This window comes from Miscanthus floridulus, chromosome 2 (assembly GCF_019320115.1).
Source record: "Miscanthus floridulus cultivar M001 chromosome 2, ASM1932011v1, whole genome shotgun sequence".
Taxonomy (NCBI): Eukaryota; Viridiplantae; Streptophyta; class Magnoliopsida; order Poales; family Poaceae; genus Miscanthus; species Miscanthus floridulus.
The window spans coordinates 165,931,755-165,949,833 of NC_089581.1; the positions used below are offsets into that span (position 1 = coordinate 165,931,755).

General features: G+C 47.7%; 1 protein-coding gene, 1 long non-coding RNA gene and 1 pseudogene across 2 annotated transcripts; 2 read left to right on the forward strand and 1 right to left on the reverse strand.

Annotated features, from left to right (window-relative positions):
- On the forward strand, positions 1 to 6,067 carry LOC136537387 (uncharacterized; annotated as a pseudogene).
- A 3,203-nt stretch (positions 6,068 to 9,270) lies between these two features.
- On the forward strand, positions 9,271 to 10,270 carry LOC136540496 (uncharacterized). Its single transcript, XR_010779974.1, has 3 exons — positions 9,271 to 9,498; positions 9,581 to 9,691; positions 9,906 to 10,270. It is a non-coding gene; the product is annotated as an uncharacterized lncRNA (long non-coding RNA).
- Positions 10,271 to 14,132: 3,862 nt separating this feature from the next.
- LOC136540497 (uncharacterized) lies at positions 14,133 to 15,087 on the reverse strand. Its single transcript, XM_066532505.1, has one exon. It carries the CDS (start codon positions 14,876 to 14,878, stop codon positions 14,336 to 14,338), a length of 543 nt encoding a protein of 180 aa, XP_066388602.1. The 5' UTR covers positions 14,879 to 15,087; the 3' UTR covers positions 14,133 to 14,335.
- Between the last annotated feature and the right edge of the window lie 2,992 nt (positions 15,088 to 18,079).

Consider the following 18,079-nt stretch of genomic DNA (forward strand, 5'->3'; position numbering starts at 1 on the left):
ATGCTTAACCAATCTATTCAACTGTTTCATTCCAACAAAGAGAAATGGATGCTCGATTCACTGGCAATGCAGACGAAGTAGCTGGAGCTCACCAAGATATCACTCGAGGAAGCCAAGCTCGAGATCGTGTCACTATAGGAGACCGTCTAGAGGCTGGAGGCCGATAGAAGCCCCTTTGCCATGACACCGAGGATCTAGCGTGACCGCGACATGCAGAGGGTTCACGGTGAGCTATGGGTGGCACTGGCGGTGAAGGAGAAGAGCAACAAGGCGATGGAGGAGTTTGTGCTGGTGCTCAAGGAGGTGAACGTGGAGCTACACATGACAAAGCAGCAGCTGGCGTGCGCACAACACGAGGTGGGGTCGGCCCGGCTAGACGCCGACCGCCTGCACATGTTGGCAAAGCGCAAGGACGAGAAGCTCCGGGCCCTATCGGACGAGGTGGTGTGGCTCTAGGTCGAGGCCGAGGAGTCGTTCACCACGTGGTGGGGCAAAGAGGCTGGGTTCACAGCGTGCATGAAGTCAATGAAGGCCGAGCTCGCCGAGGCACGGCACGAGAACACGTGGTTCCTGGAGTCACAGCGCTCCTAGCGGGCTGAGGTCGCCAAGCTATGAGACATCCTGAAGTAGGTGGTGAAGCAAGAGCGCGCTGTTGAAGGGCGTGCTCGGCGATGAGGTGTCGGTGTTTTCGGACCACTGACGAGTAAATTTGTATTTGCACGTTTGACTCAGATGGTGCGCTCGGAGGGCAAAAGGGTTTATATTGGTTCGGGCAGAATGTCCCTGTCCTGTTCACTAGTACTCGTGTTACCGATACTTGATTTGCAGTAGGGGTTACAAACAGGCGAGATAGGGAAATGATCACAAGTCTCTGGTGGAAAGAATGAATGGGTGCTGAGAGCTCGATTATCGTTCAGCCGTGTGCTCATGTCATGCTCTTGAGTTCTGACTTCGTGTTTTTTTTTGCCGCACCTCCATGAGGTGCCCTGCTTCCCCTTTTATAGACGAAGGGAAAGCGCGGGTTACAGAGGAGGAAAAATAGAAGAACGAGAGAGAAGAAAACTTTCAGGATCGTCGAGTCCTTCTTCTCCTTTATGCGGGTCCCACTGATGAAAGGTCCTAATGGCTAGAGGGGGGTGAATAGCCTATTAAAAATTTCTACAACAACACTTAACAAAATCGATTAGATAATTATGAGGCGAAGCAAATGTTGCGCTAGCCTACTAAAATAGCAAGCCACCTACCACAATTCTAGTCTATATAGTTTCTATCCATACAAAAGCTAGGTCACTACACTAAGTTAGTGTACTCTCAAAGGCTAACTAAAGAGCCACACTAACCAAACTAACAAGCTCTCACAACTAGCTACACTAAAGAGCTTGACAACTAGTTTGCGGTAATGTAAAGAGAGTGAGCAATTTGTTTATACCGCCATGTCGAGGAAGGAGCCAATCAATTATAAGAATGAATACCAATGAAAACAAATCACCTCAAAATCAAATAATGAACACAATGATTTTTTACCGAGGTTCACTTGCTTACCGGCAAGCTACTCCTCGTTGTGGTGATTCACTCACTTGGAGGTTCATGCGCTAATTGGCATCACACACCAAGACCTCAATGGGGTGCTGCACAACCAATACAAGATGAGGATCACACAAGCCACGAGCAATCCACTAGAGTACCTTTTGGCTCTCCACTAGGGAAAGGTCAAGAACCCCTCACAATCACCACGATCGGCGCCGGAGACAATCATCAACCTCTGCTCGATGATCCTCGCTGCTTCAAGCCATCTAGGTGGTGGCAACCACCAAGAGTAACAAGCGAATCCCGCAGCGAAACACGAACACCAAGTGCCTCTAGATGTAAACACTCAAGCAATACACTTGGATTCTCTCCCAATCTTACAAAGATGATGAATCAATGATGGAGAGGAGTGGAAGGGCTTTGGCTAAGCTCACAAGGTTGCTATGTCAATGCAGATGGCTAAGAGGGTGAGCTTGAGCCAGCCATAGGGCTTAAATAGAAGCCCCCACAAATAGAGCCGTTGTACCCTTTCACTAGGCACAACATGGGGTGACCGGACGCTCTGATTAGATCGATCGGATGTAGGACCCTAGTGTCCGATCGTGTGATGCATGCCACGTGTCCCCTCTCTTCAAATAATGAGCACCCGATCCCAACGGTCAAGTGATGACCGAACGCGTTGCTACGAAGTGACCGGACGCTGGACCTCAGCGTCCGGTCGTTTCTAGTAAGCATCCAGAAATGATTTTTCACGACCGGATGCGTCCGGTCATGCTTGACCGAACTCACCCAGCATCCGGTCACACAGTGACTCTTCTATGTGCTGCCACATCAGTCAAACCGGATGCACCCTATCAGCGTCCGGTCACTAAGTGACCCAGCGTCCGGTCGAAGACCGACGCTAGCGTCTTTGCTGTATCATTTGATGGGACGCACCGGTCCCACTGAGACCAGCGTCCAGTCACTTCATGACCAGCATGACTAACTCCTTTTCAACTCTATCTTCTTCACCCTTGCTCAAATGTGCCAACCACCAAGTGTATCACCTTGTGCATATGTGTTAGCAGATTTTCACAAACATTTTCAAGGGTGTTAGCACTCCACTAGATCCTAAATGCATATGCAATGAGTTAGAGCATCTAGTAGCACTTTAACAACCGCATTTTGATACAAGTTTCACCCCTCTTAATAGTATAGCTATCGATCCTAAATGTGATCATATTCACTAAGTGTCTCTATCACCAAAACAAAATGGCTTCTACCATTTATACATTTGCCTTGAGCCTTTTGTTTTTCTCTTTCTTCTTTTCAATTCTAAGCACTTGATCATCACCATGGCATCGCCATCTTTATGTCATGATCTTCATTTGCTTCACCACTTGGAATGTGCTACCTATCTCATGATCACTTGATAAACTAGGTTAGCACTTAGGGTTTCATCAATTCACCAAAACCAAACTAGAGCTTTTAGCTAATCCTATATATGTCAATAGGGACGGCTCCATGTCGTGGTCCTGTTCATCACTGGCGCCATGCGCAGGCGTCATCTATTGGTCATGGCGTTTCACTCTATCCTGGTGGACGTCGTGGTGAACTGACATGCCTGTCAACGTCTATACAAGGATTAGGCAGAACAACACTGGCACGTTCGACACTGTTCTTGATGTGAATCCCCTGGTATGGCTCGTCATGGCCACGGGTTACATCGAGGTGTGCCAGTCTCTTCCCTAGTGTCAGAGTTTTAACCCATGTCCATACGCTTGGACCTGGATTGGTTGGTGGTGGTATGGGTCCCCATCGGACAAGACAGAACCCACGTCCTCAAGGTTGGATGAGATGGAGCCCACACCCAAGGGGTCGGGCGAGACGATGCCCGTAGCCTTAGGGTCGGGCAAGACGAAAACCGCGTCCTTAGGGTCGAGCGAGATGGAACCCACACCTAAGGGGTCAGACGAGATGGAAACCGTGTCCTTGGGTCGGGCAAGATGGAGCCCACACCCAAGGGGTCGGGCGAGATGAAGCCTGTGGCCTTGGGGTCGGGCGAGATGGAGCCCGCACCCAAGGGGTCAGGCGAGACCTTTTAATATGTCTTGAGCCATCCGAGGAAGTCAACATGGGCGCTAACTTCCTTGCTTTGGGTATCTCTAATATCGATACTCGACACAAGGATGCGCTAACGTCCTTGTTTTGGGCATGAAGCAGGAGCTAGAGTGCCTCCGGATCAGCGAGGCCAAAGCACGACAGTGTCAAGGAGCTACAGAGCATGCTCATGGCAACGTCGTCGAGCCCCACCGCCGCCATGGCTACAAAGCTAGACGTAGAGGAGAGCCCAATGCTGCATGTAAGGGTAGGACCACCGAGGCTGGAGAAGTACCCATCGGAGACCTATGAAGGTTCGGCGTACGACATCTTTGGCATGATGGACAACCAGAAGAGTGGTGATTTGGGTGTGTTCTTGTCCATGCTGAGGTTGTGAAAGGTCCTAATATAGCTAGAGGGGGGGTGAATAGCCTATTTAAAAATTTACAAATCAACTAGAGCAATTTGATTAGTATGACAAATAGCGTAATGCAAACTTGCTCTAGCTCTACAAGGGTTGCAAGCCACCTATCCAACAATTCTAGTTGCAATGAATACTTAGGCACACAAACTTGCTATGTAATTACTCACTAAGAGCTCTCAACCTTGCTACTCTAAAGAGCTCAACTAGATGAATGTAAATAATAAAGCAAGCTCTCAATTCTAATTACACTAAAGAGCTTGTATCAACTAGTTTGCAAGAATGTAAATGAGTGAGTAGAGTGATTATATTGATGTGTAGGGGATGAACCAATCACAAAATGAATATATAGCCAATCACCGGGAGAATGCCAAAGACAAGAGACAATCGATTTTCTCCCGAGGTTCACGTGCTTGTCAACACACTACGTCCCTGTTGTGTCGACCAACACTTGGTGGTTCGGCGGCTAAGAGGTGTTTCACAAACCTCGTCCACACAATAGGACACCGCAAGAACCGACCCACAAGTGAGGTAACTCAATGACAAGAGCAATTTACTAGAGTTACCTTTCGGTGCTCCGCTGGGGAAGGTACAACTCTCCTCACAATCACCGAAGGTGGCCACGAACAATCACCAACTCGTACCGATCCTTCACCGCTGCTCCAACCATCTAGGTGGTGGCAACCACCAAGAGAAACAAGTGAAATCCACAGCGTAACACGAATACCAAGTGCCTCTAGATGCAATCACTCAAGCAATGCACTTGGATTCTCTCCCAATCTCACAAAGATGATGAATCAATGATGGAGATGAGTGGGAGGACTTTGGCTAGGCTCACAAGGTTGCTATGTCAATGAAAATGTGTAAGAGTTCCCCCTTGAGCCGGCCATGGGACTATAAATAGAGCCCCAATCAAATAGAGCCATTATACCCCTTCACTGGGCAAAACGCGCTCTGACCGGACGCTCCGGTCATACTGACCGGACGCTGGCCCTCAGCGTCCGGTTGCCCGATGGACGCCACGTGTCACCAGCTTCAAACGCTGTTTGTTAGATTTTAACGGCTACGAAGCTGACCGGACGCTCCGGTAAAACTGACCGGACGCTGAAGCCCCAGCGTCCGGTCGTTTCCAGTAAGCTCCCCGAGGCATATTTTTTCGACCAGACACGTCCGGTCCACCTTGACCGGACACAGACTAGCGTCCGGTGCTCAACCCTAGCCATTGTGCTGTCTGACAGCTCGACCGAACGCAGCCTTTCAGCGTCCGGTCGCTGAGTGACCCAACGTCCGGTCAGTAGACCGACGCCAACATCATTTTGACCAACTCCATTTCAACTCGAACTTCTTCACCCTTGCTCAAATGTGCCAACCACCAAGAATTTTGCATCCGGCGCAATAGAAAATAGGCATTTCATTTTCTCAAAAGCGCCGAATCCCGCCGAGCAAGCTCGGCGGGAGGGAGAGAGGGACCCCAAACCCATCTCAACCCTGCAAACACCACCTCCTTTGAAGTTGTGCCAACACCACCAAGTGTATCACCTTGTGCATAAGTGTTAGCATATTTTCACAAACATTTTCAAGGATGTTAGCACTCCACTAGATCCTAAATGCATATGCAAAGAGTTAGAGCATCTAGTGGCACTTTGATAACCACATTTCGATACGAGTTTCACTCCTCTTAATAGTACAGCTATCTATCCTAAATGTGATCACACTCACTAAGTGTCTTGATCACTAAAACAAAATGGCTCCTACATTTTATACCTTTGCCTTGAGCCTTTTGTTTTTCTCTTTCTTCTTTTCCAAGTTTAAGCATTTGACCATCACCATGCCATTACCATTGTCATGATCTTCGCTATTGCTTCATCACTTGGAGTAGTGCTACCTATCTCATAATTATCTTGATAAACTAGGTTAGCACTTAAGGTTTCATCAATTAACCAAAACCAAACTAGAGCTTTCAGGTTGCCCGCCCAGCAGCGGGTGGTCCTTCGTAAGGTTGGCAGCTTGTTCCGGTGGAAGAGCTTCACTAACAAATAGCCGTCGGGAAATAGGGCAGTGGCAACTAGTTCCTTTCTTTTTTGCTCTCCTAATCTTGAGGTGGTCCTGGATTCTTGTGTGATGTATATTACTATATTACTAGTATATATATAACTATGACATATATACAAAACATTCGGTGCAACATGCTGCTATCAAGCTCAAGGTGAAACAACGAAGTTGTGAAGCTGTCAGCCGTTGGATGGGAATCCAGGCAGATTGGTAGCCTCTGCTAGGCCACTGGTGCCCCCTTTTAGCTCAAAAATCACAGATGATAATTCAATCTAAAACTCACGAATTGAACCTACGGAGTAGTCTCACTGGAGCCCTTACCGGAGCCGAAGAAGACAAACTTCAAGAGTGCAATCACAGCAACAACTCAAATGCACAAAGAATGGAGTGCTTGGCTGCTTGCAAGCTGAGAGACACTAGCAAATTTTAGAATTCCTAAAAGTTTACGTGGCTCAGATTTAGCCATCACTCGAGAATACAACAAGGCTAATGCTACAAACAGGACGTTCGATGCCAACGACTCCCTCCGGACTGACACGTGGCATGACGTACACCATAACTTTGCTTTTTTTTATTCTCTACTCATTTCCATATCTCTTATTCTCATCCACTCATCGCTTTCTCATCTGCTTCCACTACGTTAATGTTCTTCTCTCCCTTGTTTTCCTTTCTCTACTCTGCTTTGTTTCCCTCAAGCAACACAGCCAGATCCTCAGGCATAGCTGCTCGTGAAGACGAGGAGGCACCAAGAGGTGGCTCGCATAAGCCTAGAGATGTCCATTGCAGTGGAAGGCGTATGTAAGGTGGAAATGCACCACCTGCCCTCTGCGTTATCGCCACCCGTACCGCCCCCACCCGACACTCTATGTTGCGCCACCTAGCTCTGCATTGTTGGCGAGCTCTGCGCCGCCGACAAGCACATCAGTGACCTCCACGCACGAACCACCCACCCTCTGTGTGCACCACGCACTCGTGCTACCCCCACACCTACCTTCTGTGTGCCGTCACCTAGCTTCGCGTTGTCGGCGAGCACACCGGTGACCTCCACGCACCGATCAGACTCCATTTGCGAAGCGATAAGAAGATGTTTGCGCTGAAAGAGCATGTTGCATACGTATGTTTCGAGTGTTTTAGGTGTTTCAATGGTATGTTGCAAGCGTGCAAAAGTACATCGGGATGTTGCAATGGTTGTACACATATGTTGCAAAGGTCTGTTACCAATGTTTCATCTGTGTTTTCAGACGTTTGTTGCAAGTGTGTTTACCCGGATGTTACATATGTTTCACGCATATGTTGTACGTGTTTTATCTGGATGTTGCGTATGTTTGCAAAGGTTTTCAGGTGTTTTTCATGTGTTTCAAAAGCATGTTGCAAGTGTGTGTTTCAAATGTTTCAGTTGTTTTTAGAGATATGTTGTAAGTGTTTTATTTGAATGTTGCATATGTTGCAAGCATATGTTTAATCTGTTTTAGACGTATGTTGCAGCAACTCCACCATGTTATGAGTGTTTCATGAGGCGCATGCGGTCCCTCGGGCGTAGGCGGTCCCCACAGGGCGGGCGATCGCTGGGGGCGCAGCAGGGCGAGCAGATGCAGGCGCGCATTATGGCATGGCCGAGCAGCAAGTCACATATTAGCAGCAGGGCAAGCAGTTGGGAGATGGGTGGAGCCGAGGAAATGTTGTTTGGGACTGCGGGCACTCGCGTGACGTGAGGAGAGAAGATGGGCGCGGCCGAGGAGATGTTGTGCGACGGTGCGGGTGTGATGAGTCTAGGAGGGTGGGTGCGAGTGGTTGGAAAATTGGGAGGTAGGGTTTGGGACCTCTGTATATATACTCTACATCTGACGGCTTTAAATCTCCAGAGATCATCCAACGACAGCGAGTAATCAGGCCGCCATCGTGACGGCCCAATAATCGTGCCATGCCCGTGCCGGCACTGCTGGCCAGACCTGCGGCCCAGGCACGGCCCTAGATCGTGCCCGTGCTAGCATTGGCACTATAAGCCTCGTGCCTGGGGCGTGCTAGTGTCGTGCTTTTTGGGGTCGGGTCCATTTGGCCATTTATACTAGAGTGTTGCCTTTTTCTGCTGATCTGATTTTGTCCGCTGCGGTCCCAACTGATAGTCGAGGGAGGTGCGCCCCACTGGCTGTTCGACCGCACATCCGTGAGTCTATAGAAGCGAGTGCGCCGTGTGGGCCGCACAGATGAGCATGCGCTGAGCCGAGCGGCGGGCGTGTTGCAGGGGTCTGAACGCGCAGCTTGTGTGCTGCATCTGCATTGGCAGAACTGGACCTTAAGCGGCCCGTGCCAGATCAGGTCAGCCTAGCCCCCTAGCCCAAATTTTTAGGCCCAAAATATACGCAAGGCCCATGTCCCTGGTTAGCCCGAGAGCCGAAAAGGATACTTCCTCCTCGAGATCAATGGGGTCTCCCCTGACGTCCTGCGCCCAAATGAGGCGACCCGATTTGGTCGGCGGGCCCCGACTGCCGTGTGGCCGCGTCCTGACTTCCTTCACGGACGCACGGTGACACGCACGAGAATAGCCTCCAAGATCTCGCCGCGCCACGATGGACGCTGCCCAGTGCGGCGCCCCCACCCGGTGCCGCGCCAGAGGGAGGGAAACCTACGCGAACGAGCCCTGCAGTTCCCCTCCATCTGGCCAGATTTTGCCGCCCGAGAGCAGCAGACTTTCTCCACGCAAAATCGAGCAGTTTTCGCAATCACAAGTCCAGTGTCCTGCCCAGCCACAGCCACAGCGCTTGGGGAACGGGAATGTAGGTCGACGCGACGCACTGACCCGCCACCGGTCTTGGTCCACCAACACAGAGCACAGAGCCGCCTGTGCGGTGGCCGCCCGGTTTCCACGTCAACGGAAGGAATCCCTTGTGCTGTGAGGTCGCTCCCAGGCAGGGGCGGATCCACCAGTCTGGCGAGCCCTGGAGGCCGCCAGACCTCAACGCCGGCGAGACCCCCCACTCCCTCCCTCAGCCATGGCCAGCGATGGAAGAGCACGAGCACCGAACGAGCGGACAGACGAAGACGACGAAGCGTTATTTTTCTGGACTGCGCTTGGGCCTCTCAACTGGGCTGTATACTCCATCATGAAGCCCATATATATAGAATGTGAAAAGCCTAGCTATGCGTCAGGGCCGGGGCGTCGTGCACTCGTGCCGTCGATTCAGTTGCTCCATCCGATCGGCGATCGGCGATCGTGCTCGACTACTCCGTCTCCGTCTCTCCGACTGCGCCGTTGCACGCGACGGAGCTACTGCTGGCCGGCGGCCGGCGGCCGGCGGTCGCTGCGGCCTGCTGCGTTGCACTACTGGATGCCGGTCCGCTGCTGTCAATTTCAAGCGTTCAGCCTTCAGCGATGGAAGATTCTGATGCAGTAGCAACGCAGAGGGGAAAAAAAAGAAAAGGTAAGTTAAATTGATTCTATCTATTGCGAATTTGATTGTCATATAGTTGAGCAATTGATTTACTGAATTTTTTAATTGATAGTTGTGGGCTTAAAGAGATATTCTAGCACCGTTTCTGGTCCAAGTTTGGGTACAGATATTTCTGCACCTGAAGAGGAAGATGAAGTACCAATTGAAGTTGCAGTTTCAACTGGTATGTTCATTCCCCATTACTAGAATATACACTTTGGTTTCATCTTCTAGAGTTTATTAAAAACATCAGTTATGAGATCATATATACACACACACACACACACACACACACACACAATATATACATACATACACTCGCTTCGCGAAAAAAAAAAAGTAGCAGTCCAAAGTTTGGCATAGGTCATTTTTTGTCATAGATCCGCCACTGCTCCCAGGTCCACATCCGATACACATACACCGGTGGGTGGTGGCACGTCCCAGTTTCAGGTGTGCAACCTCTGCAGCCGACAGCCTGAGCCGGCGGGCACAACAACAACAACAGCAACAGCGCACTGCGCTGCGACCTGTCACCTGCCTAGCTTCATTGGACTTGCACTCGTATTACTTTCCAACTTCCAGCGGCCGGTGTGCGTCCATGTACTCTGTACTCTGTACTCTGTCATCGAGCTGGTTGTGACGGTTGCCAAGTACTTATACCAGTATATTGTATAGTATCCGTGAATAGCTCATCTAATCAATCTGGTCAGATAATGAGCACATGGTCAACTCAGTTTTTCTGATGTTCATGTCATCATGTGTGCTATTTTAGAGGCTTGCACGAAGGGCAAGCATTCCCTCGCCACAGATAGTAATAAATATATTATTGTTCCTTGACCGAGCGTACGTTTTTGTTTCGGTCATAGGAGTATACGTTTGTATGAAACATTCCTGCCGGTTTCGTCATGAATGCAGAGTTGCGTATGTGAACAATTGTTTCATCAAACTCTGACTTGATTATCTAGAAACTGCACAACCATCTTCCTAAAACCGTTATAAAAAAAAAACCATCTGCTGGCAACTCTGCATTATCTTCCTAAAACCCTTATAAAAAAAACCCTGCTGACAAAAATGATAAATGTTTTTTTTATGAAAAAACACACCGCTGGCAACTCCATTTGTTATTTAACATCCCTAATTGTTTTTGCCACCGATTGAAAGTATACAAGTTTGGCAAACAAATGTTGACAAGAACTGATATGTTGAAGTTATTTAAAATGGTCACATGAGAATATAGTGAGAAATTTTACGAGCACATCGGCAGGGATGAAATCGGATCGGATACAAACGGATACAAGTGATCTTACGTTATGGTCCTATTCGCTTCGCTGAAAACCTATGGCTGAAAGTACTGTTTGCTGATTTATTGTGATAGAAAAACATTATTCCTTCGCTAAAACAGTGAACATGGCCTATGTCCTATACCTCGTATTATATTCTATATTTTTTCTAGCATCTCAGAATAGGATACAGATCATTCAAATATTGATATCTATTTTATATAGATATCAGAAATCTGATTTTAAGTATTTACATTCGGATACGGTCAGATATTAAATGTTCGGATATAGATACGCAGGAAATATCCATTCAGTTTTCATCACTGCACATCATTATATATAAACGGTGGTCAAAAGTGCTGCATCTTGGTAAAATATATTGTCTAAACCGTCATTCCTTCTTAGGCACAGCAAAGACAACTACAAACTAATCGAGGTGCAGTGGGCTACTAATGTGGCGGCAAATTAAAGGCCTTTATCATCTCAGAGTCTCCTCCTGCGCTTTACAAATTAATCGATGTGATGTGCAGAGGTGCAATGAACTTTGAGATTTGCCCGCGCATGTGGCGATTTTTCTCGTTCCATGTACAGGCTCTCGTCTCAAAGTACACACCACGTACAACGATGCATGCCACAGGAAAGAATGCTCTCGATCCTAGAACAGCCAAGGGGCAACCGGCAACAGCAGATGCAGCTGCTTTGTTGAGCTACCCTGCCCAACCAAGGACGATGGGCAGACGGAGTCGGGTCAACAGCAAACAAGTCCGGATCAGGACAAGCCAGCTTCACATCAAAATGATGTAACACCAGCAAAAGAGCTCAAAAAGCAAAAGAGACAGGCAGAGGATTCAGGACGCTAGAAGGAGCAAAACAACAAATGAAGAAGATGAAGTATTAAATCGTAGATCAGACAATCTTAGACATACTGTGCTTTTACTCTTTGAGCCAACGAACCATATTTTTCTTCTTCAACAACAACAAAGCCTTTAAGTCCCAAATAAGTTGGAGTAAGCTAGAGTTGAAACCCATCAGAAGCAATCACGTGAATAGCTGTCTTTCAAGCACTCCTATCTAAAGCTAAGTCTTTGGGTATATTATATCATTTCAAGTCTCCTTTTATTGCCTCTATCCAAGTCAACTTCGGTCTTCCTCTGCCTCTCTTCACGTTACTATCCTGACTTAGGATTCCACTACGCACCGGTGCATCTGGAGGTCTCCGTTGCACATGTCCAAACCATCTCAACCGGTGTTGGACAAGCTTTTCTTCAATTGGCGCTACCCCTAATCTCTCACGTATATCATCGTTCCGAATTCGATCCCTTCTTGTATGACCGTAAATCCAACGCAACATACGCATTTCTGCGACACTTAGCTGTTGAACATGTCGTCTTTTCGTAGGCCAACATTTTGCACCATACAACATAGCAGGTCTAATCGCCGTCCTATAAAACTTGCTTTTTAGCTTCTGTGGTACTCTTTTGTCACATAGGACATCAGACGCTTGCCGCCACTTCATCCACCCCGCTTTGATTCTATGGCTAACATCTTCATCAATATCCCCGTTTCTCTGTAGCATTGATCCTAAATATCGAAAGGTATCCTTCCTAGACACTACTTACCTTCCAAACTAACATCTTACTCCTCCCGAGTAGTAGTGCCGAAGTCACATCTCATATACTCAGTTTTAGTTCTACTGAGTCTAAAACCTTTGGACTCCAAAGTCTCCCGTCATAACTCCAATTTCTGATTCACTCATGTCCGGCTTTCATCAACTAGCACTACATCGTCCGTGAAAAGCATACACCAAGGGATGTCCCCTTGTATGTCCCTTGTGACCTCATCCATCACTAAAGCAAACAAATAAGAGCTCAAAGCTGACCCTTGATGTAGTCCTATCCTAATCGGGAAGTCATCCGTGTCTCCATCACTAGTCACAACATTGTTGTACATGTCCTTAATGAGCCCGACGTATTTCGTTGGGACTTTATGTTTATCCAAAGCCCACCACATAACATTCCTTGGTATTTTATCATAAGCCTTCTCCAAGTCAATAAAAACCATATGTAGGTCCTTCTTCTCCCTATACCGCTCTATAACTTGTCTTACTAAGAAAATGGCTTCCATGGTTGACCTTTCGGGCATGAAACCAAATTGGTTCATAGAGACCCGCGTTATTGCTCTCAAGCGATGCTCGATAACTCTCTCCCATAGCTTCATAGTATGGCTCATCAACTTAATTCCCCGGTAATTCGTACAACTTTGAATATCCCCTTTATTCTTGTAGATCGGTACCAATATACTTCTCCTCCACTCATCAGGTATCTTGTTCGATCGAAAAATATGGTTGAACAGCTTGGTTAGCCATACTATAGCTATGTCCCCGAGGCATCTTTACACCTCGATTGGGATACCATCCGGTCCCATCGCCTTACCTCCTTTCATCCTTTTCAACGCCTCTGTGACCTCAGATTCTTGGATTCTCCGCACAAAGCGCCTATTGGTATCATCAAAAGAGTCATCCAACTGAAAGGTTGTGTCCATATTCTCACCATTGAACAATTTGTCAAAATACTCTTGCCATCAATGTCGGATCTCATCCTCCTTAACCAAGAGATGCTCCCTTTCATCCTTAATGTACTTAACTTGGTTGAAGTCCCATATCTTCCACAATAAATTTTTCTCCCACAATAAATTAGTCAACGATATCTTCAGCCATGACTTATCAGCCAACATAACACTTATTTTCGAGGGTTTGGTACGATATTACCAAATAACTATAAACCGTTGATCTACATATTTTGAAACAAAGAAACCAGTACTGCAATACAAAATACTTGTAGCTAGGAATTAGTAGAAAATAAATTGGCTCTGGTATGAGTCTATGACCAAGACCAACTGTCCCGTCACCGGTCCATTTGCTTCATCAATTTTGCCTACTCCACAGATGATGTTCATATGTATATCTTATATCGCCGGTCAATTACAGTAAACTATTCAAATGGACGAAAACAGGTTATCAGATAGTAATTCACTGTTTGAGGAGAAGAAAACCGGTTGGATTCGTCGCCAATCCAAAGAATCTCTCATGGGACAAACTATATAAATTAAACACTATTGGATACTGGAACATAGAATTGAGATCCACATTACCCTTCGTACAGCCTGTTTGTTTGAGTGTGGTTTATGGTAAACGATCGTAAATTTTCAGCTGGAATAGTATTTTTTCTCTCACACAAACCAGCCAGCAGTACTTCTTTATGAATCAGCAACGATACGAATCAGCCAACTGAACATGCTTGTAGTTGTTTTCTTTTTCTTCTAATTTTACAAAATAAGCATACACGATTTCTCGAATAACCTTTCCAAAAAAAATCCCAAATTGTACAAAATGATCAATAGTTTTGGCTTAGTCTCGTCGTGTACACAGTAGAAGAAACCATGCTAAAACTGCAGATTTAAGCACAGAAGTACTTGAACGGGAAAAAAACTCTATACCGACGACGGATCGAGCGTGTGTATGGTGTTGGCATCTGATCTGATGAGGGAATTCAGAAGAATACCCACTTGGACGCCGTCTTCTCCTTCATGGTTTTGGAGTGGAAGAGCTCGCCGCCGTCGCCGTCCCCGGCGCCGTGCCGCCGCCTCTCCGCCCCGATGAGCCTGGACAGGAACCTCCTGATCTTCTTGTTCTTGCCGCTCTTCTTCCTCTTCACCTCGCCCTTCCCCCTCACCGGTTGCGCCGCCTCCTCGTCTTGCCTCCCCGTCGACGTTGGCGGCTTCTTCTTATTAGCAGAGGTCGGCATGAGCGGCTGGGAGAAGGCGGAGACGTCGACAAAGGAGGATCCGGCGCCGACGACGTGGACGGAGCTGACGTCCGCGGAGAGCGCGGCGTGGTGCGGCGGCGGGGACGAGCCGCCGGAGGAGTACGGGGACGTGGTTGCCGAGGAGAAGGAGGCGCGCGCGGTGGTGGTCGCCGAGGAGGACGCGGAGAGGTGCGCGAGGCGGTCCCGGAGGCAGTACGGGCAGACGCCCTTGGACATCCGGTGCTCCGGGTGCCGCTTGCACCGGTCCTCCCACTCTGACCGCCGCATGGCCGAACGAATTCGAATTGAACCCCCGGCCGCTGTCTCTGTGCCTCGGTGCGCTTGCTACTGTGCTTGCTGTTGGTTGTTGCTGGGCGTGCCTGGTTCTTAGGGTTTTCGGCGGGCGTGGCGGGGTGGTTGCGCGGTGTTGGCGGTGGCGCAGGGGGAGCGCGCGCGGGGGAGAGAAAGTGAAGTCGCGGGGTCCGTTGAGGAAGAAGGGGAATGGTTGTTGAGATAAAAAGGCCGATACAACTGGCCCTGTTTTCTGTCTTTGTCCTGTGGCAAAACTTTAGCCTTGCATTTTAATTTTTTTCATGGAAATTTAAATAGGGGTTTAAAATTGAGCAAATAGCTAAAAACTAGGATAAAATCTTTTGCTCCCAAAGATATCCTAAACAAGACTAAACTCTCTCGGGACGGGCGCTAAACACCCCATACCTCTTGCCGCGCGCATACATGGCTGTGTATGGATAATTAAATAAGAGCAAATCAGTCATCGAAGATTAGCGGACTAAAGTTTAGCCCATGAATCAAACAGGACTAAAGTTTAGGCTAAACCTTAGTGTTTGGACCAGTTATCCAAACACCACCTTATATCGCCATAATGGAGCTTCATTTTGCTTCGTTTTTTTTTTTTTGAATTAAATTGTTAAAAGCCGTGTTTGTGTTTCGTGATTCGTTTTTTGTTTCCTCGCCTGAGACCATCTCTTTCTGCACAAACGGACTCAGGAGATCATCACTGCCAAACCAAAGAGCGGTGCATGGTGAGGTCTGGTGCCTACACGTTCACGTTTGTCGCCAATAAAGGAGCATGTTCATACTGCTAGTTTGTCCTTTTGTGGCAAGTTACCACTAAATAAATTTTCCTAACCTACCCTTGAGGAAATCAATTTGTGATTCCACTAATCAGCAGGCAGGATTTCCCAGTGAAAAGGGGCTGCGCAGTGGATGACTAGCATAGTAGCATGGCTGAAGTTCCCATCGCATGTTTTGGTGAGAAGAATCGGTCGTCCATCAGGACTATAAGTTTGCAATCTCCGGGCATTCCCCTGTTCCGATCCGTCGCCACACACGTCCGCTCAAACGAAACGGAGATTCCCGCACGTCCCGCTGAGTAGACAGGAAGACACGCAAGCACGCACACACAGCGGACGGTCAAAAGAATCTCGTCTCCTAGCTTCCTTTAGCTGCGCGTCTCCCCCAGTGGGGTTTGGTATTCGCGACCTCCTCCAACTTTTCCTTTGTTCTACACTACGGGAAAAGAGAAAGAAAGAAAGAAAGAAAAAACACGGTCGAAAGGGAGAAAAGATATGGCCGAGCGAGCGCTCGTGGGAGACAGTGGCCATGGCCCGCGATCGCAACCGCGTGCCGGGGGGATCCATTCCACATCGACGAGTAGCCGTCGGCGTCACTCGCCCGGTGGACTTGGCTGGTCAGCTACGCAGCTATCTGATGCGCGCGTGCACGGCCCGTGTGCCATACGGGTCGGGCGGCACCGGATGGTGGGGGAAGAATTTGGCCCCGTGCTTGATCAGACATCTGGGGGCCACCGACCATAGCTACAGTGCTACTAGTACGTACAGGTGCAGCAAAGCACCGCGTCTGGTGGCGTTCGCGTCGGCTGGACCGCCGCGACAGGACAAGGCAGGGACGCGTGCGGTCGGCGCAGGGCACGCCATGCAGATGCGGTACCACGTGTGCATGGCGCGAGCCGCTTCCGAGCTCTCGCGCTTGTCGTCGTGCTAGCTTCTGGTCGGCGTTTGCGGTCGCCGTGCCGTCCCGCCAGGACTTGCACACAGTTGGCTTGCCCGGCCGGTGAGCCACCAGTGACCAGTTGCCTCCCAGTTCCTTCCGATTGACGTGCATTCATGTTTGTTTGAAGAAAAAAAAAACGAGATCGAGGCTGGTCAATGTCCAGGGATTTTGGGCGTGCCTGCCGTTGCAATTAATTGGAGAGCATGTATGTGCCCCGGCGCAAGTCGTGCCGGGTCGTTTCCGTTCGTCTGACTCTGGCTACCTCCGTTGGGGAGCCTGTATTGGAGAGGCTTGGAGCTGGCATGTGCTCTGGGCCTGTTTATCTGGTATTAAAGTCGTCTGATAAACCAGCTAAAGCTATTTTATTATGAGAGAAAAATATTATAGGCTCTAGCTGATAAGCATTCAAGCGAACGGGCCTGAGTTGTTGCTTATTGTATTGTACGAGTACTACTACTACTTCTTTTCATCGGCATCTGTCTTGCACTTCTTCTCTGGCCTTGTTTAGTTGAGTAAAGTTTAGAATTTTGGTTACTGTAGCACTTTCGTATTTATTTGGCAATTAGTATTTAATTATGGACTAATTAGACTCAAAACGTTTGTCTCTCGATTTCCAACCAAACTGTGTAATTAGTTTTTTTCATCTACATTTAATGCTCCATGCACGTATCGCAAGATTCGATGTGATAGCTACTATAACACTTTTTAGGAAAAGTTTTTGAAACTAAACAAGGCCTCTATCAATACACAGATCGGCAAAATTGTAACACCTCGGGTGTTAGCCTTGCATAACTTGACTTGCATAACATGAGCATGATCATCAAGCATTCATAAACAAACATTTACAATTGAAACATTGGATTGAAACATCTGCAACATTTGCTTGTTATCGCATGTTTCTTTGAACATATGTAACTTTTCTCATTATTTCATGACTCCATGTGTCTATGCATATGATCATGAGTGGATACATGTAGATGGTTGATTTGAGTCACAAAAATATATTGGCAATACATAGGTTAGCAAAGGGAACATGGTTCATGAATGTCACTTCCCATGGTCAAGCCCTTAAGTCATGTTTCATGTGATTACATTAAATAGCTCTATGAGTGACTAATACATGAAATGGTTGAATGACCTTGCAAATTGCTTAAACATGTTTAGAGTATCATTATGAACAACTTTGATATTCATGGTTAAGGGTAATTAGGTCATTAAGCCATGCTTTGAAGTGTATCATCATTTAAATGTGACATGTTTGACCAAATTTGAACTAGGTGTTAGAGACCTTACATGGAGGAGATCACTAAAGCAAAGTTGTAGTATTTGCTATAAGGAACAACTTTTATTTTTGGGTCATTAACTGATTCAGCTCCTAATATGTGTGAAATTGGATCACAAAAATCAGTAAAATCAACATTTCAACACTTACGAAATTTTCCTAAGTCATATCGA